At 55.0% G+C, this 26,661-nt stretch overlaps 3 protein-coding genes across 5 annotated transcripts in view; 2 read left to right on the forward strand and 1 right to left on the reverse strand.

Moving 5' to 3' along the window:
• The first annotated feature begins 4,995 nt into the window (after positions 1-4,995).
• On the forward strand, positions 4,996-6,250 carry LOC107305842 (avidin-like). The gene is made up of 4 exons (XM_015848456.1): positions 4,996-5,154; positions 5,241-5,451; positions 5,907-6,027; positions 6,114-6,250. Exons 1-4 carry the CDS (start codon positions 5,080-5,082, stop codon positions 6,157-6,159), a joined length of 453 nt encoding a protein of 150 aa, XP_015703942.1. The 5' UTR covers positions 4,996-5,079; the 3' UTR covers positions 6,160-6,250.
• A 1,739-nt stretch (positions 6,251-7,989) lies between these two features.
• Positions 7,990-13,025, reverse strand: CREB3 (cAMP responsive element binding protein 3). Its single transcript, XM_015848345.2, has 9 exons — positions 12,456-13,025; positions 12,106-12,379; positions 11,778-11,890; positions 11,448-11,540; positions 10,826-10,932; positions 10,235-10,303; positions 10,018-10,102; positions 9,800-9,881; positions 7,990-9,398 (listed from the first exon to the last, which is right to left on the reverse strand). The coding sequence occupies exons 1-9, from the start codon at positions 12,588-12,590 to the stop codon at positions 9,025-9,027; spliced, it is 1,332 nt and encodes a 443-aa protein (XP_015703831.1). The 5' UTR covers positions 12,591-13,025; the 3' UTR covers positions 7,990-9,024.
• Positions 13,026-14,003: 978 nt separating this feature from the next.
• The window catches only part of TLN1 (talin 1), a 30,046-nt gene continuing 17,388 nt past the window's right edge, over positions 14,004-26,661 (forward strand). The window contains exons 1-17 of one of the 3 annotated variants that reach the window (XM_015848342.2): positions 14,004-14,130; positions 17,341-17,504; positions 20,276-20,373; positions 20,492-20,621; positions 20,708-20,860; positions 21,008-21,150; positions 21,308-21,435; positions 21,696-21,756; positions 22,020-22,124; positions 22,702-22,857; positions 23,035-23,136; positions 23,317-23,393; positions 23,522-23,702; positions 23,851-23,964; positions 24,246-24,354; positions 25,068-25,276; positions 25,399-25,497. In XM_015848342.2, the coding sequence (XP_015703828.1) occupies positions 17,375-17,504; positions 20,276-20,373; positions 20,492-20,621; positions 20,708-20,860; positions 21,008-21,150; positions 21,308-21,435; positions 21,696-21,756; positions 22,020-22,124; positions 22,702-22,857; positions 23,035-23,136; positions 23,317-23,393; positions 23,522-23,702; positions 23,851-23,964; positions 24,246-24,354; positions 25,068-25,276; positions 25,399-25,497 (1,995 nt within the window). In that variant the 5' untranslated portion in view covers positions 14,004-14,130; positions 17,341-17,374. 3 annotated transcript variants of the gene reach the window in all.

A 26,661-nucleotide genomic window follows, 5' to 3' on the forward strand; every position in this document is an offset into this window, starting at 1 on the left:
CCTGGGCCAGTCAACAATGAGATGCTTTTGCCAGTCTTCACCAATGAGGCTTATTTCAGCCCTCAGCCATCCTATGAATATAAACCGACTGTCCGGTGGTGACTCGAGGGCATTAGGGTGCACTGTGCACCAGTGTCCCCAGGACCTTATATTTCCGATTCTGATGTGCCAAGCCACCTAATCCACACAGTCCAATGCACTCTGTTATCACTTTCCCCGCTGTGGATGGGGGCAGGCCCCTCTATTTGATACCTCTGTCATTCTTATGGCTATTTCCATGTCCCACAGCAACTGGAGCAATCATCTCTTTGGAGGTTAATCTTGGTGGTTAATCTGTCTTGTAATTAGTTTACCTGTGCTTGAAAATGGCCCTCCAGGTGAAAGCAAACTGCGGTCTACATTTTGTGGCCAAAGGAATGGTAAAGAAGGCGTTAGCAATGTCAATGGTGCCATACTGTTTGTCTGCTTTTGGCTTCAGTTCATACTGGACTCCTGATGTGTCCAGAACATCAGAACTCACTGGGAGTGTGACCTCATTCAGGCCACAGTAGTCAGCCTCCATTCTCCACTGCCTTTATGTGCTGGCCATATAAGACTATTAACAGGCGAGTGAGTTTTTCTTATCACTCCCTGACTCTCTAGGTGACGAATCAGTTTATGAATGTGGAGCAAGAAATCCCTGTTGTGATACTGCCAGCTAGATGGCTTACCGTTAACTGTATTCTCAACAAGGCACCCTTGGTGGCCTGGCACATCAGAACCATGGATGTATGTTCACTGAATTAGCCTGGATGATCTCTGATCACATCCCTCTTGACCAAGTGGAAGACTTCCTTTCCCCAGGCTCTTATCTCCAGGGTCTGGGATACCCAAGGGGAAGTCTCAGCAGGAAAGGATGAAGTAAAGATGTGCAGTAACTGCACTTTCTTGGGGTCCTCCATTACTAGGTCACACACCTCACTCAACAGCAGATGCACATTCTCCCAGTCTTCCTTTTTCTGCAGGAGGCCGTGGGAGACCTGAAAGCATCCTGTATGGATCTAAAGGAGGGGCTGTAAGAGAGACTGGGACAGACTCTTCAGCAGGCTGCTGTGTCATGCCCAGCTTCTGACATGTTCCCACACTACATCACTATTTCTAAATTGAAAAGAGATAAACTTCAAGGATGGATTATTTGATGGATATGGAATTGGTCTGATGGTGGCAGCCAGAGGGCTGTAGTCAATGGCTCTATGTCCAGGTGGAGGCCAGTGATAAGAGGTGCCCCCAGGGGTCCATCTTGTGACTGCTATTCTTTAACATCTTTATCAACAACATAGGCACTGGGATTGAATTCACCATCAGCAGGTTTCCTGATGACACCAAGCTGAGCAGTTTAATTGTCATGGCAGAAGGAAAGGGTGCCATCCAGAGGACCTCAACACACAAAAAGTGGGCTAATGTGAAGCAAATGAGGTTGAACAATGCCAAATACTTTATTCATATTTAGGCCCCTCACTACAAGAAAGTCATCAAGGCCCTGGAGTGTGTCCAGAGAAGGGCAGCAAAGCTGTGTGGGGTCTGGAGCCCAGGGCTTATGGGGAGCGGCTGAGGGAGCTGGGATTGTTCAGTCCAGACAAGAGGAGAGTCAGGGGAGACATTATTGCTCTCTATAACTACCTGAAGGGAGGTTGTAGTGAGCTGGGAGTTGGCCTCTTCTCTCGTGTAACTGGTGATAGGACCAGAGGGAATGGCTTCAAGCTGTGCCAGGGAAGATCCAGGCTGGGTGTTAGGAAATACTATTTCTCTGAAAGAGTGGTCAGGGGCTGGAATGGGCTGCCCAGGGAGGTGGTGGAGTCACTGACCCTGAGGGTGTTCAAGGAACATTTAGATGTTGCATTGAGGGGCATGGTTTAGTGAGAGCTATTGGTGATCGGTGAATGGTTGGACTGAATGACCTTTCCTAACCTTGGTGATACTATGATTCTATAAGTGCAAGGTGTTGCACTTGGGTTAGTGCAATCTCAGGTGTGTGCACAGACTGGGAGAAGAGCTCCTGGGAGAAGAGAACAGCCCTGCAGAGAAGGATTTGACATGGAAGACTTAACATGAGCCAGTCTGCCTCTACTCTGCCCTCCTGAGCCTCTCCTGCAGTATTATGTAAAGGTCTGGGCTCCCAGCACAGGGGGATGAGGAGCTGCTGGGGCTGGTCTAGAGGAGGGCCACAAAGATGCTCAGAGGGCTAAAGCACCTCTCCCACAAAGAAAGGCTCAGTTAATTGGGCTTGTTCAGTCTGGAGGACACCTCACTACAGCCTTCCAGTACCTGAAGGGAACTTACAGGCAGAAGGGAAAATGACTTTTTGCTCAGTCTGATAGTGACAGGACAAGAAGGAAGAGCTTTAAACTAAAAGGAGAGAGATTTAAGTTAGATGTCAGGAGAAAACTGTTCACTAAGAGAGTGGTGAGGCCATGGCACAGACTTTCCAAATCAGCTATGTTGCCCCATCCCTGGAGATTCTCAGGACCAGGTTGGATGGGGTCCTAGACTGCTGAGCTGGTGGGGGGCATCCAGCCCAGGGCAGGGGTTGGGGCTGGGTGGGCCTTGAGGTCCCCTCCAACCTAAGCCATACTATGATACTATGAAATAACACCAGGCTGTTTGGGAGGTTTCTAGGGCTGGCCATATGGCTGATTAATCAGCAGTTCCTGGAGTAAGGGCTGGGTTCCTTGGTTAATTGTCGCAGTTACTTTAAGCCCGTAGCTCACATGATGGCTGCATTTAGTTGGTTTCAGGGAGGTGCCCTCCAGCCCTGACCTGTCAACTCCTTTCTGCTTCTATGTGGACACTGCAATGGGACATCCCACCCAGGGCTCTGTACCCACACTGGAAGCACAGTGCAGTGCAGTGTCCCAAACCCACATCCGTGGGTGCCGTGGCTCGATTTCAGCTGTCGCTCCAGACTGTGTGTGTGGTGACGCAGCGCTGGCCACCCTGGGGACACCGTGTCCATGTCACACTGCTGCCTGCATCCCTACCACCTGTGCCCATTGTCCCCCTTTGTAGGACTAGAGAATGGGTTCCAGGACAGGGGTGCTTGCTCCTCGCCAAGGAACGAGCCGTTCACCCTCGCTGGCCATCACCACAATAACCACATCCTGATCCAAACAGGCAAAGAACAAAAACAGCTGTGAAAGCCGTCATGCTTTCTTAGAGGCTGCTTTTATTGCTGTGACCTACTGGCATCGCTCATTAAGCTCATACAATGAGCTGCCTACAGACTTTCATTCAAAGGCTGGGAAATTCAGTGTTACTGTGTCGTTGGACACTTGTACTGTTTTCTTTTCTTCTTACTTTTCAAGCACATCAGTTAAAATTGTATCTTAAAAAGCCAGCCTTTGGAAATGCCCATATGGACACGTCTGTAAGCTTGTGTGGTTTCAGTTACTTTCGGTAACCAAAGAGAAGTCATTTTCTCCACTGTTTGTGCAGAAATGATTCCCAGGGCTGACTCAGCCACAGGGCTCCTCCTGGTTCCTGCCTTGCTTGGCACCCTTATCTGAGACTCACCAACAAATCCACCTACAAGGTACACCACTGGTCTCAGTGATGCTTGTGGGTCTCTTCCAACTTGGGATGTTCTGTGGTTCTGTGACTCTAAAAGTCAATGGTAATGTCAGCGTTGTAGGTTCTGTTCTTATGGATTAAGCCTGTCTGTGTGTACATGAGCTGTACCTGAGTAGCCAAAGTGAACTCAGCAGCCTGGTAGGAATGGGAACTTTAATGTGCAGCCGATTCCCAGAAAAAAAAAAAAAAAAAGAAAAAAAAAAGGCAAAGTAAACACGGGCAGGAATTTCCTACAGAAGAGCAGCCAGGAAGGGCAAGCCAGGCACAGCTGCTGTCACAGGGTGAGGAGTGAGCAGCAGGAGCACAAGGGCTGGGAAATCCATCAGGAAATGAACCATAGGATGTGGTCCCTCATGGAAGTGCAATGCTGGTGGGTCTGCAGAGTGGTGGCAACAAGCTGATAAGGGGGTGGCACTGAGATGGCACTGGGGCAGCTGTGCAGTGCAGCACTCACATTATGAGTGGGGATCAGTTCTGTAATTGGAGCTCAAAAGTGAGGCAGACAATTTTCTTCTTTCCTTACAAGAAATAGGGAGTGTCTTCTGACATGCAGGTCATCATCAGGTCATAGTGTGATGAACACGGAAGTAAAACACTCTTATTTTAACAGACCCCTTGGATGTTGCAAAGGAACTTATGAGAAAATGCAGTGCAAAGCAAGTCACATCATCCTCTCTGGTCAGCAACAGATGTAACAGAAGGGGAAGCATGACAGCACACAAGGAGAGTGATTATAAAACCCCAGGACAATTGTGATATTAATTGGCAATAAAATATGACATCCAAGATATTCAGGGAATGTTTGTTTTTCCATAAATAGGATTGTTTCCTCCAATAAAAGCCAGTTTGTTAAAACAACAGTGAGGCTGCACACCACCTCTGAGCTAAAGGAGCCCAGGTGCAGGTGGGATATGGCTGGGCTTTGTGCCTTTAACTCCCTTCTGCAGGGCTGGGAGGTCCTGGGGCAGGTGTGAGACACTGGGTTGGCAGCAGGCACCCTGAGCCTGGCTGCACATGGGACTGAGCTGTAGGGAACATATGCTGTGTGCCTGAGCAGCCCTGCGGTCTGGACCCAGCGTGGTGTGCACAGAGGAGCTGGGTGAGGAGAAATGGGATGGAACCTGAGTGCTGCCATTCTCAGATGGGCATGAATGATGTCAGGCACCATGTGTATGTCCATGCTGTGGTCAATGGGCAGCAGAAGAGTGACCTCTGAAGGGGGATTTCCCCAGCTGAGCACCCTGCTGCCAGCTTCCTTGAAGGGTCCTGCACAAACATGAGCCTTAAGCAAGGAGGGACAGTTTCAGCACACTTTTTTGGGAATCCAATTGCAGCCAGGAACGGCAAACGTGGACTCACCCAGATTGCATAACACTGGGCAGAGTCAGTGCTGGGAGCAATAAAAAGGCAGGGGAGCGTGTAGGAGCAGTGAGTCCTGCAAGGAGCACACCCAGCTGTCCACCTGCTGCAGAGATGGTGCACACAGCCTCCCCGCTGCTGCTGCTGCTCAGCCTGGCTCTGCTGGCTCCCAGCTTTTCTGCCAAACAGGTAACGGGATGGGGCTGGGAGTGGGTGCACCTCGGTGCCCACCCCTGCCACCTGCCCGGCTCTGAGTCCTTCTGCTTCATCCCCAGTGCTTGCTGACTGGGAAATGGACCAACGACCTGGGCTCCAACATGACCATCGGGGCTGTGAGCAACAGCGGTGAATTCAGTGGCACCTACCTGACAGCTGTAACAGCCACATCAAACGAGATCAGAGTGTCACCACTGCATGGGACACAAAACAGAATCAATAAGAGGACCCAGCCCACCTTTGGCTTCACTGTCAATTGGAAATTTTCAGGTGCTTTTCTTGCAGCCTCCCTGCAATGTCCCTGCTCCTCTGCTGCCCTTCCCTTTGACATCCCCTTTCCTTTCCTGCTCTTCCCCACAATGTCACCAATGTTCTCCTGCCCTTCCCCATGATGACCTCAGTTCTATCCTGCAATTCCCCATGGTATCCCTGATGATCCCTCCCCCTCTCTGTGCTGTCCCTGATGATTTCCAGCCCATCCCTGCTGTCCCCCCAGTGATTCCCTGCCTCCTGTGGCCCCGGAGCAGCCCCATCCCTTCCCTCAGAGCTGCTGGGCTGCTGTCCCCTCCCTGTCCCCGGGTGCAGGGAAGGTGCTGGGGCTGTCCCCAGAGTGCAGGGAGAGCTCAGATGAGTTGTCTCCAAGGCAGAGGGACCACGGCTCTGGCACTGCCCTGCCCTGCGTGGAGCCCTTGACCCCACTCCCCTCATCTGCCCCTTTCCCACAGAGTCCACCACTGTCTTCACGGGCCAGTGCTTCATGGACAGGAGAGGGAAGGAGGTCCTGAAGACCATGTGGCTGCTGCGGTCAAGTGTTGATGACATTGATGATGACTGGAAAGCCACCAGGTGAGCCCAGGGCAGAGGCACACAGTCCCTGGCAATGACCCAGTGGCCATGCACTTCCCACCTTACAGCTCCTCTCTCCCCCACAGGGTTGGCTACAACATCTTCACTCGCCTGCACACAGTGAAGGAGTGAGGATGGCCCCGCGAGTCCCACATCAGCAACGAAGCTGGAGTGCTGACACTGCTTGTGACATTCCTCCCAATAAAGCTTTGCCTCAGATGTACTCTGGCTCTATGTTCCTTTGGGCTGCTCTTCTGGCTCCCATGTCCCCCCACTGCATCCCAGCTCCTCTCTCCCCACCTGTCCCCTCTACCATTGGTCTTGACAGTGCCAGCAATGACACTCGTGTCACCACATCCTCTTGTGCCACTGCAGTTGCTGCTGATGGCACTCAGTGGCTTTGAGACTGCACCTGTTTGGGAAGTGGGCTGGGAAGGATGCTTAGGAAATAAAGGGGGAAGAGAAGACAGGGCCGTGTTGCCTACCAAGTGCAGGGGCTGTGTGTGGGGCACAGAGCACAGAGGGAGGGCTCTGATCCCCACAGCATGCAAGGAAAGCTGTCAGGGACAGCTCTGACAGGAGCATGCAGAAGTAGCACACTCCTGCTGCTCTGGCTTGCAGGAACAAAACGTGAGCCTTGTTGACTGAAGGGCTCATTCCTGGCATTTTTATCATCGCTGCCCCTCATCCCGCAGCAGGAGGCCCAGGCTGCATTTCCTTCCCCTTGCTGGCTTAGAGCTGCTTGTTGTGGCGAAGAAGTGAAAGCACAGAAAGCAAGGAGGAAAAACAGCAGCACTAGGGAAGAATGGGGCTACTAAAGCCCCCTGCTGTTCTACCCAGTACAGCTGCTGGCAATGAAATGCCCAACTCTCCACCTCAGTCTCTGTATCTTCCTGCACAAAAGGGTTGTGCTGGTTGGTGTGGCCAACATCCCATGCCAGCAGTGCCAGGTCCAGTGCTGTTTAAGCAGAACCGAATGCTCCTGGCCAAACACCAGCTCTGGCGTCTGCTCCCAGTACTGCTGGCAGCACCACCCACTTTGTTTTTGGGTCATTCAAAGGGATTTGGAGTAGAGCTGGGCCAGCACCAGGGACTGCAGGTATCATCAGTGCTGTTACACATCTTAGCTTTGACTTGTGAAATAACACAACCGAATCCAGCAGAGGTTCTTACACCTCCCCGCCTCTGAGCAGGGAAGGAGGTGCAGCGGCTCCCAGGGTGAGCATGGCTGCCTTCCCAAGGCCAGACTGAGGGGCTCAGAGCTAACAGGATGAGCCGCCTCATCCTGTTAGAAGCATGCTATTGTCAGCTCAGAGACCTGGCCCAGGCATCAGACACCTTTCTTCACTTTTCCTGCTCCACAAAGAAATCTGGCATACACTTTCAACATCTTGTTCATCTGCACAAGGACCTTTTCATACCACAAGCATGTCCTGTTCACCTCTCCAAGTTTCTGTACCCCAAACCCTCTGCAGGGCTCAGCAGCCTGAACTCCACAGCCACTCACGCCCCTGTGGATCCAGTGATCTCCCTGACTCCAATACATAGCCGTGATCTAGAAACCATCACCTTCCTAGCAGGCAGGGCCCTCCCCTTGCCCCCCATCAGTGGGGCTATTGCACCACTCCAGCCTTGCAGCCTTCCTGCAGTTGTGCAGTTCCTCCTTATGAAAGCAGAGGTGGGGGTAGACAGCAGTTACTCGTGCTTCCTACAAGGGAAGCTGCACAGTTCCGCTGTGGTAACAGCATTTCTCTGTGGCACAGTGCTGTGAATGCTGTCATTGTGCATGTGTGCTGGCAACATATATTCATCCTGAAATACTTTGAGGGCGTTTGCATGTCCCTGGCCTCTGCTGGGCTGGGAGCAGGGCTCCTCAGGGTACTTTCACTATGCTCCCAACCCCTTGCAGAGCCCCATCCTCCTCTGGTCAGCCCAGCCCCAAATTGAAAAGACCACGGAGCGCACAGTTGCACAGAGGGCATGTTTTATTTTCCCATCATTAACAAGGAAACATCATCCGCTTAGATTTAAAGTAGGACAAGGAGATACACTTAACAGGTACCACTCAGCTGTATTCCAGGAAGGACATAAGGCCCCAGTGCAAATTGCTTCTGCACAGACTCACAGAGTGACCAGAGCCAGCAAAAAGCCTCGCTGGTCAGTGCAGCAAAGCTCAAGCTCACAGTGCAGCTCTGAACCTGAGCTGCAGAAAGGAAAACCTTCAGAAAAAGAGGCTTTGCTTCTCTGAGCTCTCTGCTGCTGTTAGTAGTCTGGCAAAAAGCTTCATCTCTCTGAGGGGCAGAAGACCAGCTCCCAGAGCTCTGGGAGAGAAGAGGCTCAGGCCTCTGTGAAGGAAATCAGCATGCACAGCTTGGGAAGAACTCCCCATCATCTCCTCTAGCTATGCCAAAAGCTCTGCCCATGATTCAACAGTGAACAAGAACAGGGGAAGTGCAGGGTCTGCTGCAGGGGCAGGACCACTCCCTGTCAGGGTACTAAAGATCATGATCACACTGAGAAATCAGAAATCACTATAGGACTAAAGGTAAGGGACAAAGAACACGATTTTGTGGCCACCAGATGCAGTAATAAGCGCAGGAACCAGCCTGTTCACCTCCATCTGGGCAGGTAAGAAGCGAGGCAGCGGCATTCATCAGCAGCAGCCTACATATACTCACATCTCAGGCCCAGATGCTTTCAACCTCTGGACCAGAGCCCATCCCCAGTGAGTCTGAAGGCTTGCCCAAGGCTGCAGGGAACAAAGCTCCCTGAGCTTCCTACCACATCTTGGATAGGCTCCTGTTACAGATACACAGAGCAGTGCAAGGACAGATCATCTCTAAAATAATTCCCCTCTGTTAAACCCTCTGAGCTGCCAGCAATCAGGAGACGATATAAAAGCGTTCGCTTTTACAGATTATCTGTTAACACAGTTCTGGCTGGCCCTCCCCAACAGGGTGCCCGGCCTCACCCTGTCAGGCAGCAAGGAGGGGATGGTCACATCTCATCGGTGCGGAGCTGCTGGATGACAACGCTGGTGGTGCGCTCCACCCACTCCTTCCTCTCATCTTTCCATGGTGCCAGCACCTCTGAGTGCAAGGTGTCTCTCTGGGAATGCTGCTCCTGTGGCTGGGGAGGGCCCAGTTCAGAGCCCGCTATCACAGGAGGGTCAGAGGATGAGTTGCTGTTGAATGCAGATCTTGGATCAGGCTTGGGTGGACTCTGCCCCTCCTCCCGTGACTGATTGAGGCTGCCCAACAGCGAGGTGTCTTCAGGCTCTGGACTGAGCCTCTCCAGCACAGCTTCCTCCTGCACAGCGGGTGCTGCCTGCCAGACCTTGTTTGGGAACTCACGAATCTGCCGTGACAGGACTGCAAAAGAGACAGAGCCAGCTTCAACAGTCCCACCCCAGGATGCATCAACCTCTCACGGTCCTGCAGGTCACTACAGAACCTGCAAGGTAAGTACAAACTGTTCAACTGGGGCTGCCTCTTCCCTGTGAGGCATGGAAAGAACACTGCACAGCTGCCAGCCATTAGCACAGCCTGTGCTGCAAGCAGCAATGGAACTCTGCAGTTCTGGTGGTACCACCCCTAGACCTGGGTGAGTGGGAGAAATAATCTGGAGATAGGCTAAGAAAGGAAAGGCAAAGCAGTGCTCATCTCAGGCAAGGAGCTCTAGGTTTGGAAGTGCCCCCAAGTTCAGGCTATCTCTGTGGGAAGTGCTCTGTTCTTGCGGACATTTTTCCTGGAATCATGCCTGGGGAACTCACCTCTGAACTCCGGCTGTGGCCCTCTGCTGCCAAACGAGTAGAGGCTGGGTGAGAGAATGAGGCAGAAGGAAAGGACAAGGACCTGGAAACAAAGAACAGTAAAGCCTTCATCAAAAGACATGAACAGGCATTACAAGCTGCAATAAATGCTTGCCTGTCAAGCTTATGGGGACAGCAGAGACCCCACAATCACAAACGCTGAGGCTGAAGACACTCACCATGATGCAGGTACTCGCTGTGGTAGTTTTGGTGGTGGACTGTCTCACCAAGGCCTGCAGTTTCCGCAGCTGCTCCAGCAGAGACCTGCAGGACAGTAAACAGGGTAGGTTAAGGCAGCAGCTAAGGCATGAACTGTGCCAGTGACAGAATACAATCCTTGCAGAGGAACAACCTTCCCCACCACATCTCCTGACATGTCGAATAACAAGAACTCACATGTTCTGCTTCTGCAGGAGCTGCACCTTCTTCTGCAGCTCATGGTTTTGGGCTGTGCAAGCTGCCACCCTGCCCAGGACAGAGAAACAGCGAGGGAGAAAAACAGAGAGGTTTTAATTTGTTAGACAACAGCAGGGACTTCTCTGGTATCCCTTTGCATGGGATCAGCCACTGCCCCTGGGTGGCTGAAGCAGATTAAAGCGCTTGTGGAGTCTACTGGACATCAACTGGGGTAAAGCCCAGAGACCACGCTTCACACAGGGCATGGGGAAAAAGGGCGACGAGAGAGATGAAATCTTTGCTCAGTCCCTCAGGGAAGTGCCATACTAACCTGTAAGCATGCTTGCTCCTGGCAGCACAGCAACATTGGGGATACCAGTCTGTTCTACAATCTAGCCTGACACAGGGAACATGATGGACCTAGCAGGCCAGCATCCAGCTCAAACTGAGCACGCTGTGGGTCATCTCCAAGTGCAAAAGAGCAGGCAGACTATGCCCCAAGCTCATGATCTTCCACTGGGGTCTGCTTATTTTCTGCCCACAGTGGCAAGACCTCAGCAGTAGCAGAGCAGAGCTGCAGTGTGCTCATACCTGCTCTCCAGGCCATCAACATAGATCTTCTTCCTGCGACGACTATCCTGGGCTGACTGCTTGTTCCGGATCTTCCGACGCACTTTCTTCAGAAGTCGCTCTTCAGCCTGCAAGAACCATTTCCCATTAGCAGCCAGCCCTGGGTGAACACAATCCAGCCCTTACAAACCCTGTGCAGCACTCAGCCCTGCTTAGAGAAGCAGAAAGCAATGTACTTTTGTCCTCTGTCCCTCTCAGACCATTGGACAAACTGCACAAATCACACAGCAAACTCTGGCCTGCTGATAAGACTGGCAGTTACGCGGTGTACCAGAGAAGTGGGTCACACTGAAAGAAGATGGAAAGCACACAACTCAGGAGGTACCAAGCAAGCAGGATGAAAAAGGCTGAAACCTCCTGCATGCAGTCACAAGTGAAAGATTAAGAGCAGCCAAATCTTACTGCTCTTCTCATCTGCCTGACAAGCAAACCCTGTGATGTGCACAAGGGATCACCTGGCCCTAAAGCAAGGAGCAGGAGAGCATGGTGCATCACCACCAAGAAGCTGTTCTGCATTTTCAGCACTCAAGAGTTTGAGGAATCCAAGTCTGCCTGGGAGTTACAGGCTGCAGTGAGGACTCACTTTGGTCAGTGGCAGACAGGTTGGTAAGGAAACACCATCCTTCTCCAGAAGTTGCCTTTCCTCCTCAGTCAGAACCAGCTCTGGGAAGTCGGACTGGAAAAAAACAAAAACAAGAAAAATACATCTACTTAGAACACAAGGTAAAGGGAGTCTATTAGTAGGTAGAGAAAGTGTGCAGAAAGTTTTCAGAACCGGAATTAGCTCTTCCAAGGCAGCACCACTCTCTCCCTTAAAACATTCCCAGAGTGGCCATGCCCAGAGAGAAAAGGAGATGTGAGCAAAAGCACAGTGCCCCGCAGTACACACTTCCTGAGTCGCAACGCTCAGTACCTGCACGGGGGCTTCAGGCATAAGCTGAGGTCCAGCATCCACAGCAACATCAACAGGAAAGCTGCAGCTCTGTTCCAGTGTCTCATTTGTGCCTTCCAAACACATCCACGTCTCTAGGAAATAAAGACAGGATCAAAGTCTGGGCCATAATAAAGCTGCCATAAAGCTCACCAGACGGATTTGAGCAGCATGAAATCATGGTTTTATGGCAGTGGGAAGCCATCATGCTCATCTTTCTCCAACATGACTTTGTGTTCTTATGCCAAATCTCCACACCAGGCAAAGCACTGCCTGCAGCTACAACAGAAGGATCCCACACATCACTTACCGAGGTCAATGGAAACATCTCCTTCTGCCATGTCAGACCTCACAGTTTCCAGTGCTGGCCAGTCTTGATGGAGGGAATAGTTGTGATCAAACTGTACGATATCAGAGCTCTGAGGGCTGCTGGTAACATCGCTGCCAGAACTATGGAACGGGTTCTGATCCTCAGAAGTGCTGCTGTCACTGTCAGTAGGCAAACAGCCCTGCAGAGGGCACGGCTCGTCCTCAGCGGGGCTCAGGAGGTAACTGATGAAGCTGTCCATCTCCTTATCCAGGAGCTGCGGGGAAAAACTTCCAGCTTAGCAGGAGCCAACCCTCCTGCCGGCACCCGGCAGCGGCTGCTCCACGACCCACCTCCAGCTCCGACATCATCCAGTCCCCCAGCAGCGAGCCGTCCCCCGCGGGGCTCTCCGCCGGCGCCTCATCGTTCAGCAGGAAATCGAGCAGATCCCCATCCGGCAGCGAGGCCGGAGGTTCGGGGGCTGCCATCGGAACCGGGAAGCGCCCAGACACAGCACGAAGGAGCCGCGGAGCCAAAGGGGGAACGGGGAGGCCAGGCCTGGGCGGCGGCGGGAGGAGGGGGGCGGGCCGGGCCTGTGGGCCCGAGCGGGGCGAGGAGACACAACGAGCGGGCGGGGGCCGCTCCGAGCAGCACCGGGACGGAGCAGGAGCACCGGGACAGCGGAGGGAACAGGCCGGAGCAGGAAGGAAGGACAGGCCGGAGCAGGAACAGGCCGCGGTGCCGCCCCGCTCAGCACACGGCCCGACCGCAGCGCCGCGCCCTGCGATGCGATGACGTGACCGCAGACCGGCAGCACCCGCGACACGTCCCGCCCCCACGCGGCGTAACGGGGAGAGGGAGGGGGGAGCGGGGAGCGAGCAAGGCACGGCCCGGTACGGCCAATACAGCCCAATACAGCCCAATACAGCCCAATACAGCCCAATACAGCCCAATACGGCCAATACGGCCCAGTACAGCCCAGTACGGCCCATTACAGCCCAGTACGGCCCAGTACGGCCAATGCGGCCCAGTATGGCCCAGTACAGCCCAGTACAGCCCAGTATAGCCCAGTACGGCCCAGTACAGACCAGTACAGCCCAGCACGGCCCAGTAAAGCCCATTACAGCTCAGTACGGCCCATTACAGCCCATTACGGCCCAGTACAGCCCAGTACAGCCCAGTACGGCCCACTACAGCCCACTACAGCCCAGCTAGAGCCCAGTATGGCCCATTACAGCCCATTACAGCCCAGCTAGAGCCCAGTACGGCCCATTACAGCCCAGTACAGCCCATTACGGCCCAGTACAGCCCATTACAGCCCAGTACGGCCCAGTACAGCCCAGTATAGCCCAGCACAGCCCAGTACAGCCCAGCACGGCCCAGTACAGCCCAGCACGGCCCAGTACAGCCCATTACAGACCAGTACAGCCCAGCACAGCCCAGCACAGCCCATTACAGCCCACTACAGCCCAGTATGGCCCATTACAGCCCAGTACAGCCCATTACAGCACAGTACGGCCCAGTACAGCCCATTACAGCCCAGTACAGCACAGCACAGCCCAGTACAGCCCATTACAGCCCAGTACAGCCCATTACAGCCCACTACAGCCCAGCACAGCCCATTACAGCCCACTACAGCCCATTACAGCCCACTACAGCCCATTACAGACCACTACAGCCCAGTACAGCCCAGCTAGAGCCCAGTACGGCCCATTACAGCCCAGTACGGCCCATTACAGCCCGGTACAGCCCATTACGGCCCAGTACAGCCCAGTACGGCCCATTACAGCCCAGTACGGCCCATTACAGCCCAGTACAGCCCATTACAACCTAGTACGGCCCATTACAGCCCTTTACGGCCCAGTACGGCCCATTATAGCGCAGCCCGTGGGCCGTGCCGTTCCGCGCCGCTCCGCTCCGCTCCCCCCGACGCATGCGCTGCGTGTTGCGGCGGGCGGTGCTGGGGCGGTGCCGGCGCTGTGCCGCTCAGCCTCGGCGGGCCCCAGCGCGCTGCTCGGCCGCGCTCAGGTACGGAACCGGCACCGGCACCGGCACCGGGACGGGCGGCCACGCACCGACACCGCGGGGCTGCGGCTGGGCGGGGAGCGGGGGGGAGGGGAGAGCGGTCGGAGCGGCGGCATCGCGGCGGCACGAGGCGCGGGGTGGGGGCTGCTGCCAACGCGGGGAACGTTGGGGTGCGCGGGGGGAGCGCTGCGTGATAAGACCCCGCGTGCGGCGGAGCGCAGCGGGACCGGGCGCGCCCCACCCCGGCTTGGCCGCCGCCCCTGGGCGCTCCGTGCGGGAGGAGCGCGGCCGCATCCTGTTTCCCGCACCCACGGCGCGACCGCGGCCCCGCGTGGGGAGCGAGGCGGTCCGACCCTGCGGCTGAACCCCCCGCCCGGCCCCGGAGCTCCGCGCCCCCGCCCGGCCCCGGGGCTGCATCTCTTCCAGACCCATATTTGGAAGCGATGCTGCGGGACGGGGACACCCCGCGCGGGCCGGCGGGCGTGGGTGCCGCTGCGCTGCGGGGCTGTATTGCAAGGCGGGTCGGGGCGTGGGACGGTCGGAGCATCCCCCGTTCCCGCCGTCGCTTTAGGATGCGGGTGGGGAAGGTGCGGTGCGGCTCCGTGCTGCAGGGAGCCGTCCCGGAGCCGTTCACCGGGCACCAAGTCGCCGTCCCCGCTGTCAGCCCGATGCCGCACGGCGCCCATCCCCGGCGGGCACGAACCGGCCGCGGCCGCCGGAGAGGAGGAAGCGGCGTGAATCAGCCGAGCTGCGTGGGGCTGAGTCACCGAGCTGCCCGCCCGGGATCCGCGGTGCTGCGGGACCGGCGCTGTTGCCTCTGGGTTAAAACATTAACTTCTGCCATTCGGTGGAGGAGGGGAAAGGCGTCGGAGCGTGAGACCGAACCGCGCTGAGCTCTCTGAAATGATTAAAAGGAAAAGCAAAAAAAACCCAAAAAAAAACAACCAGCAACACACACACACACAAGAAAGCGCAGAACAAAGCAGTTACAGTCCTTAAAGTGCTGTGCTGTGCCGAGGTGCGGGGTGCTCCCCGCAGGAGCGGAAGGGCTGTGGGAACTTCCTTTGGTGCGGTCACACTGCCGACCCTTTCCCCGAGCTCAGGGCAGTGAATTCGGTTCCTTCGGGAAAGCTCTGCGGCCGCTGGATGTGTGCCACGGGCGTGCAGTGGGGCTGCCTTGCAGGCACAGCCCATGCGGTAGAACCTGGTCGGGCTCTGCTTTGTTTTCTTTCTTTTCTCTTTTTTTTTTTTTTTTTTTTGCTAACATAAAACTTTCTCTGTACCCGTGCTTGCAGCAGCGCTGCTGTGAAGCCGGGAGGTATAAATACAGCGGCGACGTCATGGGGTGGAAAATCGCTCTGTGCCTCGGGGATGGCGGCGGAGGCGTCGTGGGGAAGGGAAGAGAAATGCAGAAGTGCCCGCAGCCGCTGCTGCTGTGCTGGCTTATCTGCCTCGCCTACCAGCGAGCGCTGCTGACTTGTTTGCTCTCCCTGGAGGGCGGCCAGTGCTGAAAATTGGTGTGCATTCATCACATCGTTTGGCTTTTCGTTGTTTTTTTTCACCTCCTAGTGGAGCAGCCTGGGGCTGGGAGTCCTCTTCTTGTACTTTGTCTGGTCTGTGCCCTCAGGGCACCATGACGGTGTGGCCCTTGTGCCGGTGCTGTCATCAGCACAGAGCCCCACATCTGCTTCCTGCCGTGCTGGTGCCTCCGCAGAGCCCACAGAAGGGCTCTCGCTGCCCTCTGATGCCCAAATGCACCCAACCCCTGCGGTGGACCCGTGTTCTGTCCCCATGCATACCCCCAGTGTGGAAATCTACCCAGCTCTTCCCCGTGCATCCCATCCCGTGTGAGGCAGCAGTCAGCCAGACCTTCCCCACCGCCACGTTGTTACAGGGCTGCTCTAAATAGACTACTTCTGCTTTACACACTGGTGGAGGGTAGTGCTCAAAGCACTTCCTTAGAACGTGGAAAGAGCAACGAGCCTCTGGTTTTTACGTGTCTTAAGTGCCTTGCACAGCGCTATTTGGGGGCACAGCACCATTTGGGGTGCAGGATGGTGGCCACGTGTGGCTGCTGCCGGCCCCGCAGAGCTGGAGCTGCCCGTGTCGCTCTGCAGTTTCCCCTCCAGCACATCCTGCAGCTCTGGGCCGATTTTGCAGCAATTCACGAGTGAGGCCGAGCCGCTCTGCTGGCCGGGTGCGGCATCCCGTTTTCTTTGCAGTGCTGTCCTGCTTTGGGACAGTTTCAATCACTTTGCTTGCCTCTGCTCTCCTCTTCCTCCCCGCTCCCTGACCCTGCCCTGCAGGCAGAAGCGGGGGGAGGGATGGAAAGGGCTCAGCGCTCCGTTCCGGGGTATTTTTAGATTTAGGAAAGAGAACGATCCCAGTCCCGCCGGCCGCAGCCGCCCCGCCCGTCGGTCCCCTCGGATCCCCGACGGCCTCTTACGGCTCCTGGCCGTGAAGCTGCGGGGCGGCTGCGTGCGGGGCCGTCCCGCTCGCGTTGCATTCCTCGTCGGCGGGGGCCGAGGGCCTCCGACGGGGCTCCTGCGCTGCATTGCCGAACGGCTCAGGAATGCGCAGCTGGAGCGGCTCCACGCGCTGGTGGAGGCGGCACCGCGCTCCTCCCGAGCAGAGCCCTGTGGCCGCCGGGATCTTGTGGGGAGGAAGCTCCAGAGCCCCCTGGAGCAGACTGCAGCAAGCTCGGTGATACCCCAGCCCCTGTCTCCTCGAGCAGCACAGTGTGCGCTTCCTGGGGTCCCCACAGGGCTCCCTGCAGGATCCCGATAGTGGGGTCAGACCCTGCACCACGTGAGGTTTTCTTCTTGTGGTTTCTTTGCCACAGTTTTAATTAAAGCCCCTTCCGTCGCACAGTGCTGCCTTATCTCAGCACACTACTTGACATGCATTTCCTCTGTGCTGTGGGTCGCGGCTTTGCACGAGCACAACACACTCAGGGACGCTGGGTGCACGATGTGGACACAGCAACCCCAGGGCTCTGCATTAGGAGGCCAGGCTGGGAATTCCATCTGAATTCCTTCTGTCTGTACCCCTATTCTCCACCACCATCACTTGCTCCTGGGTTGGGATCTGAGCTCTGAGCTCTGCTCCCCCACCACCTCCAGGCACCTGCAGAGGGGTGAGCATCAGCACAGCCCACCCAGCATCATGTCCCAGTGCCTGGCGGTGGGATCTGACATGTCGTGTCCTCAGCAGGTGACACAGGAGTGGGGATAATCCGGCCGCCACCATGGTTGCCCTCTCGCTGAAGATCAGCATTGGCAATGTGGTGAAGACGATGCAGTTTGAGCCCTCCACCATGGTGTACGACGCCTGCCGCATGATCCGGGAGCGCGTGCCCGAGGCACAGATGGGACAGCGTAAGTGTGGGGCTCATCCCCTGCCCTCTGCAAGCGTGTTTCTGCTTCCACAGCTGCACCCTTTTTTTCCTCTTCTGGCAGCCCTGGAGTTGCCCTAATTTCTTCTCCCTTGCCTGGGGTGGGCAGCCCTTAAGCACCCATAATTTCAGCACACTCCTGCAGCTTTATTTCAGGCTGAGCTCTATGGCTTGCTGCTGCACTGCTGTTTGCATCTCTAAAATATATATCTAATAGCTCTTCACAGCTTCCTTTCCTGCTCTGTGCCCCCAAGGTTTGGGTTTCTGCACCCACAGGGTGTTTGCCGGGTGCTACATGATGGATGGGAGAGCTCGGTTCAAGGCATCTTGCATACTTTGGGTGAAGAAGTTTGATTGTGAGCTTGGGAAGCTTTATGAGTGTTTGCTGGAGCACTGAGCTGGAGTTCAGTGGTGTTATCTTGCTGCAAGATGTCTGAGCTCTGTGTATCATTTTGGAGGTCTGTACACAGACAGAATTGTAGGGGTTGGAAGGGACCTCTGGGTATCATCTGGTTGAACCCCCTGCTAATCAGGTTTTCTGTGGTAGTCCTTCCGTCGCACAGAGGGATGCAGGTCCCTCTCTGTAGCAACTGGAGGGGTTGCTCTGATAGAGCTGTTTCTAGTAACCTTGGTTCTAGCAAGGTGTTCAGGCTCCCAGACATGAAGGAATTGCTCAGCTATACAGAGTGTCACAAAAGAGCTCCAGGAGGAGCAGATTTCACCTGAGCACAGAGGCTGTCACCTTGTAAGGTCACTTGCTCAAAAATAAGTGATACATGAGAACTGGCAACAGTTTCTTCAGCTCAACAAGTGCCGCCCTTGATCTGCTCTAGGCTTCCCATCAACATGCAGTGAATCTTAGAAATATTCCTCCCAGAAACTTGGGAAGAATTTTGGGGACTTGGAGAGGGGGCAGGAAAAATGCACTGGAAGTGAAATATGTGTCCATCTCTATGAGCCCTTTCCCTGCCTCCTGTGTTCCCTCTCCTATGTGCCTGCACAAAGCTGGCCAGGGCTCGGTGGGCTCCAACAACTGCGGTGCTCCCAGCGGGTATTCCTGCACCATATAAGTTAACTTTTCCTTTCTTGGGGAACATATACCCTCCCCGGCAGCTCTCAGTGGTGCCGTGACGTGCTGCCGTTGTGCTGAGCTTTGTCAGCTGTAATATCTCCCCGCTGCCGTCAGACTCAAAATTAAGCGGGTGACAAAGCACCTCGGGATGCTGAGCCATGTCCCAGTGGTTCCCAAGCACAGGCACCCCCAGCTCCGGGAGGAGGGGGGGGTGAAGGCAGTGACATCTGGGAGCAGCAGATTCCTGGCGCAGCAGAGGAAATGCCTTCTCGCTCTGCACAACCATGGCTTTCGGTTTCAGAGGGGGACGGGGTGTTTACTCGGATCCGCAGCCATTGCATTTCCTGCCCCTGGGTCTGTGCCAGGCTGCTCATAAAGCGAGAGGAGAGAGCCTTAAAGGGAGCTGCTCAGCCCCAGCTCTGACCATTGCCCTCTGCTCTGCCGGCAGCAGCTGGAACTCAGCCCTGCTGCAAAGGAGTCCGTGGCTTCCTATGTTGAGGTTGCAATGCTGGGAATCCCCAAGGCAGTTCTTCCATTTATCTGCTTTTACCTCATCCCTGCCTCAGAGCTCACCATTTTCTTTTGTTTCTCTTTATTGCCCTTACCCAGTGACATTTGTAGGTCCCTTTTGGAGCTGCCCTGCTCCTCTTCCAGGATGCTGTTACAGTTCCATCTGAGCACACCCTGCCTGTGTTTCCCAGCAAACCCCCCTGAGCCTGCTTTCCTGCCCCACAGGGGAGTCCTGAGCTGTTGGGACAGGTGTTGCCCAGTTCCCTGCATTTTGCCTGGGTTTTGTGGCTGAATGCCACCTCCGTGCACATTGTGCTGAGCTCCTGCTCCGCTCTTGCCCTACCCCAGGAAGTGCCTCTCTCCTCCTGTGTAGGGATCTGAGTGAGCTGCATGGTTCTCAGTGCTTTAGAATGAGCCTTTTAGAATTGGCTTTGGAAATAGCTTGCTTTTCCAAAAGCCAACAAAGGGCAGCCTCACTGGTTCCCTGCTCTGTTCAGCAGGATCCCCTGCACAGCATGAGCTGGGCAGGCATGGGGCAGCTCAGGAATTTCCCCCTCCCTGCCTGCTTACACAACCAGAGGCTGCTGGCAGGGAGCAGGAGGGCTTTTCCCAGGGCAGCACTTCTCGTAGCAGCAGTGCCAGGGCTGTCCCTGGGCAGCAGCAGACCCACCCTAGTGGGCAGGATTGCAGAACATCAGAGTTCTCCACAAATTTACCTTCTAAACCTCCATCAAATCCTTCTTCAGTCCCTCACAGCAAGCAGCTGCCCTTCCTGGTCCATCACTTCTGCTGTTCTCTTGTTGTGTTTGCAAACTCTGCCTTGTTCCCTGCACCCTTCCTGGCCATGCTCAGCACTTTATCATCATCTTTTGGTTGTTATATTTTGCATCAAGCATTTTAGAGAGCTGTCAGCCACCACTCTGAGCTCATCTGTCAGCTGTGACTGCCACTTCCCAGTTAGCACTGTGTGGGCATGCTTTAGATGAGTTCTCATGCAGACAAACAGATGTAAAACACCCACTCTGCAGTTTGTTTGCCAGCTTTTTGCCCACTCAGGCTTTCCCTGGTCTCGTGGCCACTGCAATCAATTCCAGCAGCGTTCAGGGGTGCTGCTGTCCTGTGCACATCCCAGTGGCCCGATCCAAACCAGACAGAATCTCTGTGTTTTCCAGCCAATGATTTTGGGCTGTTCCTCTCTGATGAAGACCCAAAGAAGGGGATCTGGCTGGAGGCTGGGAAGGCACTGGACTACTACATGCTTCGTAATGGGGTAAGCATCCAGCCAGCACTGTATGTGCCCCGTGGTCCCACTGGGGAGTTGGGAGCCAGGGGGATGTGGTGCGCTGTGGCCTGTATGGCTGCTGGAGTTATGCTGGTTGTACCTGCAGGATACTATGGAGTATAAGAAGAAGCAGCGGCCCTTGAAGATCCGCATGCTGGATGGAACTGTGAAAACGGTTATGGTCGACGACTCCAAAACCGTTACAGACATGCTGATGACAATATGTGCTCGAATTGGTGAGAGGAGGGGTGGCATCGTGGGGCAGAGAGGAACATGGGGTGTCAGGGGAGCAGCACTGGGTCAGTGTTGTGTGCTCTTGCAGGCATCACCAACTATGACGAGTACTCACTGGTTCGAGAAATCATGGAGGAGAAGAAGGAGGAGGTCACGGGCACCCTCAAAAAGGATAAGACCCTGCTGCGGGATGAGAAGAAGATGGAGAAACTCAAGCAGAAGTTGCACACCGATGACGAGTGTATGTGTGGGCAAGCTCTGGGGACAGAACCATCCCATGCTGGGGGTGGTGGGAGTGGCAGCAAGGCCACCTGTTTGTCTGTATGTCTCTGTCTGTCTGTCCCTGCCTGGCCGTCTATCCCTGCTCACACTTTGCCATCACCTGCAGTGAACTGGCTGGACCACGGCCGGACCCTGCGTGAGCAAGGCATCGATGATAACGAGACGCTACTGCTGAGAAGAAAGTTCTTCTACTCTGACCAGAACGTGGACTCACGAGATCCTGTACAGCTCAACCTGCTCTACGTGCAGGTACAGCACTGCTGCCCTGTGACAACCCATCTGGTGTTTGGTCAGGAGCAGCCACAGGGGCATTTCAGGTGTCTGGCTAGCTCCTCTATGCCGGCACAGATCCCACCAGATGTGGAAGGGAACAAGGCAGACCCCAGTGTTTTCTCTCCCCTTTTAGGCACGTGATGACATCCTTAACGGTTCTCACCCTGTCTCATTTGACAAAGCGTGTGAGTTTGCTGGCTACCAGTGCCAGATCCAGTTCGGGCCGCACAACGAGCAGAAGCACAAGCCGGGCTTTCTGGAGTGAGTGTCCCAGGGTGTCCCTCTGCACATGTGCCAAGTTCTGTCCTCCAGGGTATCATCATCCCAGAGGGTGGCTCCAAGGTTTTGGGTCCTGGAGTTGTCATTAGTTGTGGTGACCTCTCCCACATCCTTCCTGTTCCCAAAAACACTCTGCACCGGTGGGGTTTTGTCCAAGGCTCTGTGCTAAGCGTCTTCATAGGGGAACACAAATGCTGGCTTTGGGCTGTGCTTTGGGAGCTGATTTTGCTATCTCTTGGCAGGCTGAAAGACTTCCTGCCCAAGGAATACATCAAGCAGAAAGGGGAACGCAAGATCTTTATGGTAAGTGCGAGGCTGTGCTGAGATCAGGCTTGTCACAGTTCCTTTCCAGAGGTCTGGGCTGCTTTTGTTGCAGCACATCACAGCCTGGCAGGTGAGGAAGAGGACTGTCTGCCTGTAGTTGGGCAGATGTGACAGCGCTGAGGTTCCAGGGGCTCAGAGGGATAGTGTGGGTGGGAAATGGAATGCTGGTAGGGCAGGGGGAGAGCCTGGAGAAGCTGTGAAGGCAACACAGTAGCTGACCTGATGTCCTCTGGTGATTACAGGCCCACAAGAACTGCGGGAACATGAGTGAGATCGAGGCCAAAGTTCGCTACGTGAAGCTGGCCCGCTCCCTCAAGACCTATGGGGTCTCCTTCTTCCTAGTCAAGGTAGAGCAAAAGCTCTTCAGCCCCGCCTTTCCTGCTGCCTGGCCGAGTCTTCCTTTTCAGCATCTCTTCATCTTTTGCATCTCCACCCACCACTTACCTGTCAGTCCGCATTGCTCTAGCTCTCCCTGTATTCCTGCTATCTGCCTACCCTTCTTTAAATCATAGAATCTTTGAGGTTGGGGAAGATCATTAAGGTCATCTAATCCAGCCACCAACCCATCCCCACCATGCCCACTAACAACATCCTTCAGTGCCACATCTCCTTGGTTCTTGGACACCCCCAGTGGAGGTGACTTCACCACCTCCCTGGGTAGCCTGTGCCAGTGCCTTAGCACTGTTTCTGAGAAGCAGCTTTTCTTAATATCCAACCCGAACTTCCCCTGGTGCAACCTACTGCCAACTTAAGGACTTTGTGGCTTTTTATCTGCACTGCCCTCCCACTCAGTTCCTGCTTTTCCCCCATGACCTTTTCAAGACACATGTGGTGATTACCATATCTGGAGTTGTGGCCCTAGGGTTGCTTGCTGCACACACAGCTCTTGGGTGAGCCCCCTAACCCCTTTGTCATGTCCTGCAGGAGAAGATGAAGGGGAAGAACAAGCTGGTGCCACGTCTGCTGGGGATCACTAAGGAGTGTGTGATGCGTGTGGATGAGAAAACCAAGGAAGTGATCCAGGAGTGGAGCCTGACCAACATCAAGCGCTGGGCAGCCTCCCCCAAGAGCTTCACCTTGGTAGGAGCCTGCCCCAGCTCTCAGCCCTCTGTGCCCTGCTCCCTTCCTCTCCTGACCCCAAGAACAGGCAGAAAGTGGCTGGCACAGCACTGGCCACAGTGCTTAGCACATACCAGAGGGGCTCAGGATGTGCGCCAGCATCCTGCTCTGGTGCAACCCAGTGCTGTGCCCTTGTAGGATTTTGGAGATTACCAGGATGGCTACTACTCGGTACAGACAACAGAGGGGGAGCAGATCGCCCAGCTGATTGCTGGCTACATTGACATCATCCTGAAAAAGGCAAGTTCAGGGAAAAGCAGTTTGCTCTTCTTCTGGGAGAAGTACAAGGTGCTTCTTGTGCTCATGGTGCTGCTGGGGACAGATGGGGACTTCCCATGGATTTGGCAGTTCTCCAGCCTGGGCAGCAGCAGGGACTGTGAGGTGTGCACTGACCAATGCTTTTTCTCTTTGCCTCAACAGAAAAAGAGCAAAGACCACTTTGGCCTGGAGGGAGATGAGGAGTCCACCATGCTGGAAGACTCGGTGTCTCCAAAGAAGTAAGTCTGTCAGGAGCAAGGTGGCTGCCAAGTGGCATCCTTCAGCTTTCAGGGCAGCACTGTGGGGAGCAGCCAAAGTGCTGGTCCAGGGAGGAGGTACTCACTGCTGCTGCTTCTCTTTTTTCCAGGTCAACTGTCCTGCAGCAGCAGTTTAATCATGTGGGCAAAGCAGAGCTGGGCTCGGTTGCACTGCCAGCCATCATGCGCACAGGGGCTGGGGGCCCAGAGAACTTCCAGGTGGGGACGATGCCCCAGGCCCAGCTACAAATCACCAGTGGCCAGATGCACCGAGGGCACATGCCTCCTCTGGTAGGTGATTCCAGGTTGTCCAGGGGATTCATGCAGACCCATCCTTCTGGCCTGGCATCAGCTTGCCATGGGGAGCAGGGGCTCTGCAATCAGCACCTGCCTAAAGCACTGTCCCAAGCAGCCTCTTCACTGTGTTGTTGCCTTGCAGACTTCAGCACAACAGGCGCTAACAGGTACCATCAACTCTAGCATGCAAGCTGTGAACGCAGCCCAGGCCACGCTGGATGACTTCGAGACCTTGCCGCCCCTCGGGCAGGATGCTGTGAGTGCCTGGGGAAGGGGTGCCAGGCTGCTGGGGGTAGTAGTTTGCTGGTGGGGTGGGTGAGGCAAGGAGAAGTGTCAGCAGTTCACAGGAAGATTGCTGCCTGCAGAATGAATTTGGGACACTCTGTCTTGAGGCATCTTCTGTGTTTGTAGCTTTTGGACTTGCTGATGAGTTTTGGGTGGTGGCAGCTCTTCCTTCATTTCTTCTTGTCTCCTCTCTCACATCTCACTGCAGCTCCCCACTACTTTCACCTCTTGACTCTCTTTTCCTCATTTCAGGCTTCCAAAGCCTGGCGTAAAAACAAGATGGATGAGTCCAAGCATGAGATCCACTCCCAGGTGGATGCTATCACTGCTGGCACAGCCTCAGTGGTCAACCTTACTGCAGGTAGGACAGCAGAAGGCTTTGGTCTCTCATCATCCAGCCTTTGGCTTTCCAGTACTTAAAGGCAGCATATATACAGAGTGGAAATGAACTTTTCACACGGGCAGACAGTGATATGATGAGGAGGAAATGGCTTTAGACTAGAAGAGAGGATATTTAGATTGAATGTTGGGGAATTTTTTCACTGGGAGGGTGGTGAGGCACTGGCATTGCTGCTCAGAACAGTTCTGGTGCCCCATCCCTGGAAGTGCTCAAGGCCAGGTTGGATGGGGCCCTGGGAAGTCTGAGCTGATGGGATCAACCAGCCCACAGCAGGGGGATGGAAATGAGTGGAGTGAATGGGCTTTATGGTCATTTCTAACCCAACCCATTCTATGATTCTGTGAAGGTTGAGGTTTCTGCCCTTCTGGAGGGAGATAGCCTGGCTTAGCCAGTGCTGAATTCAGCCTGCTTCGTGTAAGCCCAGAGGGCTCCCATGGTTTCTGTAGAGACCCCAGCATCACTGCTCCCCATCCTTCCCCTTCTAAGTCAGAAGTATATTTGTCCACTTCCAGCTGTGGCTGCAGCCACAAGTGTGCCAGACCTCCTGCACTGATGTAGGAGCCAGGGAGCTTCTCATGAATCACACTAACTTCAGGCGCATCTACTCCAGGCACAGGGTTGGGTGCTCCTGGTGTTTCTCCAAGCATCCCCACATCCCTCTCTTTCCTGTGCAGGGGATCCAGCAGATACAGACTACACGGCTGTGGGCTGCGCTGTCACCACCATATCTTCTAACTTGACTGAGATGTCCAAGGGTGTGAAGCTGCTGGCTGCCCTGATGGAGGATGAAGGAGGCAATGGGCGGCAGCTCTTGCAGGCAGCCAAGAACTTGGCCAGCGCCGTCTCAGACTTGCTGAAGACAGCACAGCCCGCCAGCGCTGAGGTACAAAGGAGCAGGAAGGACTGGGGGGCACTGGGGAGCTGAACCAGGATAAGTGGGAGCCATGGGAGCGGCTTGGTGCAGGGCTTGCCCAAAACCTGATGTTTTTGCCTCTTTTCTTGCAGCCCCGCCAGAATCTCCTGCAGGCCGCTGGCCTCGTGGGCCAGACAAGTGGAGAGCTGCTGCAGCAGATTGGGGAGAGTGACACTGACCCTCGGTTCCAGGTGAGCAGCTCTGGCTGTGCGTGGGGACATACGCTTGGAAAATCCTTCTGCCCTGCACAGGAGCCCCAGGAGAGGTCCGTGCTGAAGCTTGACCCGTGCACAGTGACTGTGCTGGGGTAGCAGACAGGCCAACTCCCATCCCTGCCCTTAGAGCCGCCATCATGTAATGCCTCTTATCTTGTGGATTCCCATGTAGATGCCCGAAAGCCGGTGTGCTTGGATCCCGCCCTCCTCAGACCCAAAGACGGTAAAAGGGGGCTGTAGGCATGGCTTGGTGGTGTCTGCCCTTCTCGGATGTCAGGGCTGCTCCTCTGGGGACAATCAGCTGAATTCTTTGGAGATGGGCTCTGGTAGAAAATCTGCTTTTCTTGTGATCAGCTCTCAGAAGTCTATGCACTCGGGTCAGTGCCCCGGCTGCCACCTCGTGCCTGCAGTGCCTGGCTGCCCAGAGCAGGGATCTGGGACAGCTAAAGCCCTGTGGTTGTTGTTTTTGCTGAGCTGAGCTCTTCCCATGCTGGTTTCATGTAACTGCTCAGCACAGCAGAGGCAGAAGAGGGAAGCTGGTCTCGTGTGGACCAAAATGTGCTCCAGAAATGAGAGGTTTCTGCTCACTGCAGCCACAAGGCCTCAGTATGGCTCAGCAAAGCCTGGAGAGAGCACCAAGAACAGAACAGCTAGTGGACGCAGTGAGACAGAGGCAGCATGTACAGGATGAGGTAGCAGGAGGTGTCAGGGGGGCAGTTCCATTCCGGGGGCCCACACTGAAGACCAGACAATCCTATATGCAGCTGGCACAGGGCAGGGGGTAGGTTTAGAAATCACGGGCTGTATAGCCTGCACCACAACCAGACCCGAGTGTATTTGCTTCCTCTCTCCGGGCTCTTCATACAGTGTGGCTGCTACTCTTCCTCAGGCAGCTGCTGTGCTTTTGGGAACTGTGGTCTCCTGAGCTTGGTGCATGTGCTCTCCAGGCTGCTGCCACGTCTGACAGGGTGATGGACAGCAGCAGGAGAGGCTTTGGCTTGCAGTAGGTGTGGGGACGCTCTGATGTTGCTTGGTGGCCAGAGGCTTTGCTGTAGCAGGGAGCGGCTTTAGGGCTCACTCAGGAGCCTGGTGGTGGTGTGTTTGCCTTGTTTATGCTCTGCAAGCATGCCCTCAGAAGGA

Source organism: Coturnix japonica, chromosome Z (genome assembly GCF_001577835.2).
Source record: "Coturnix japonica isolate 7356 chromosome Z, Coturnix japonica 2.1, whole genome shotgun sequence".
NCBI classification, from domain to species: Eukaryota; Metazoa; Chordata; class Aves; order Galliformes; family Phasianidae; genus Coturnix; species Coturnix japonica.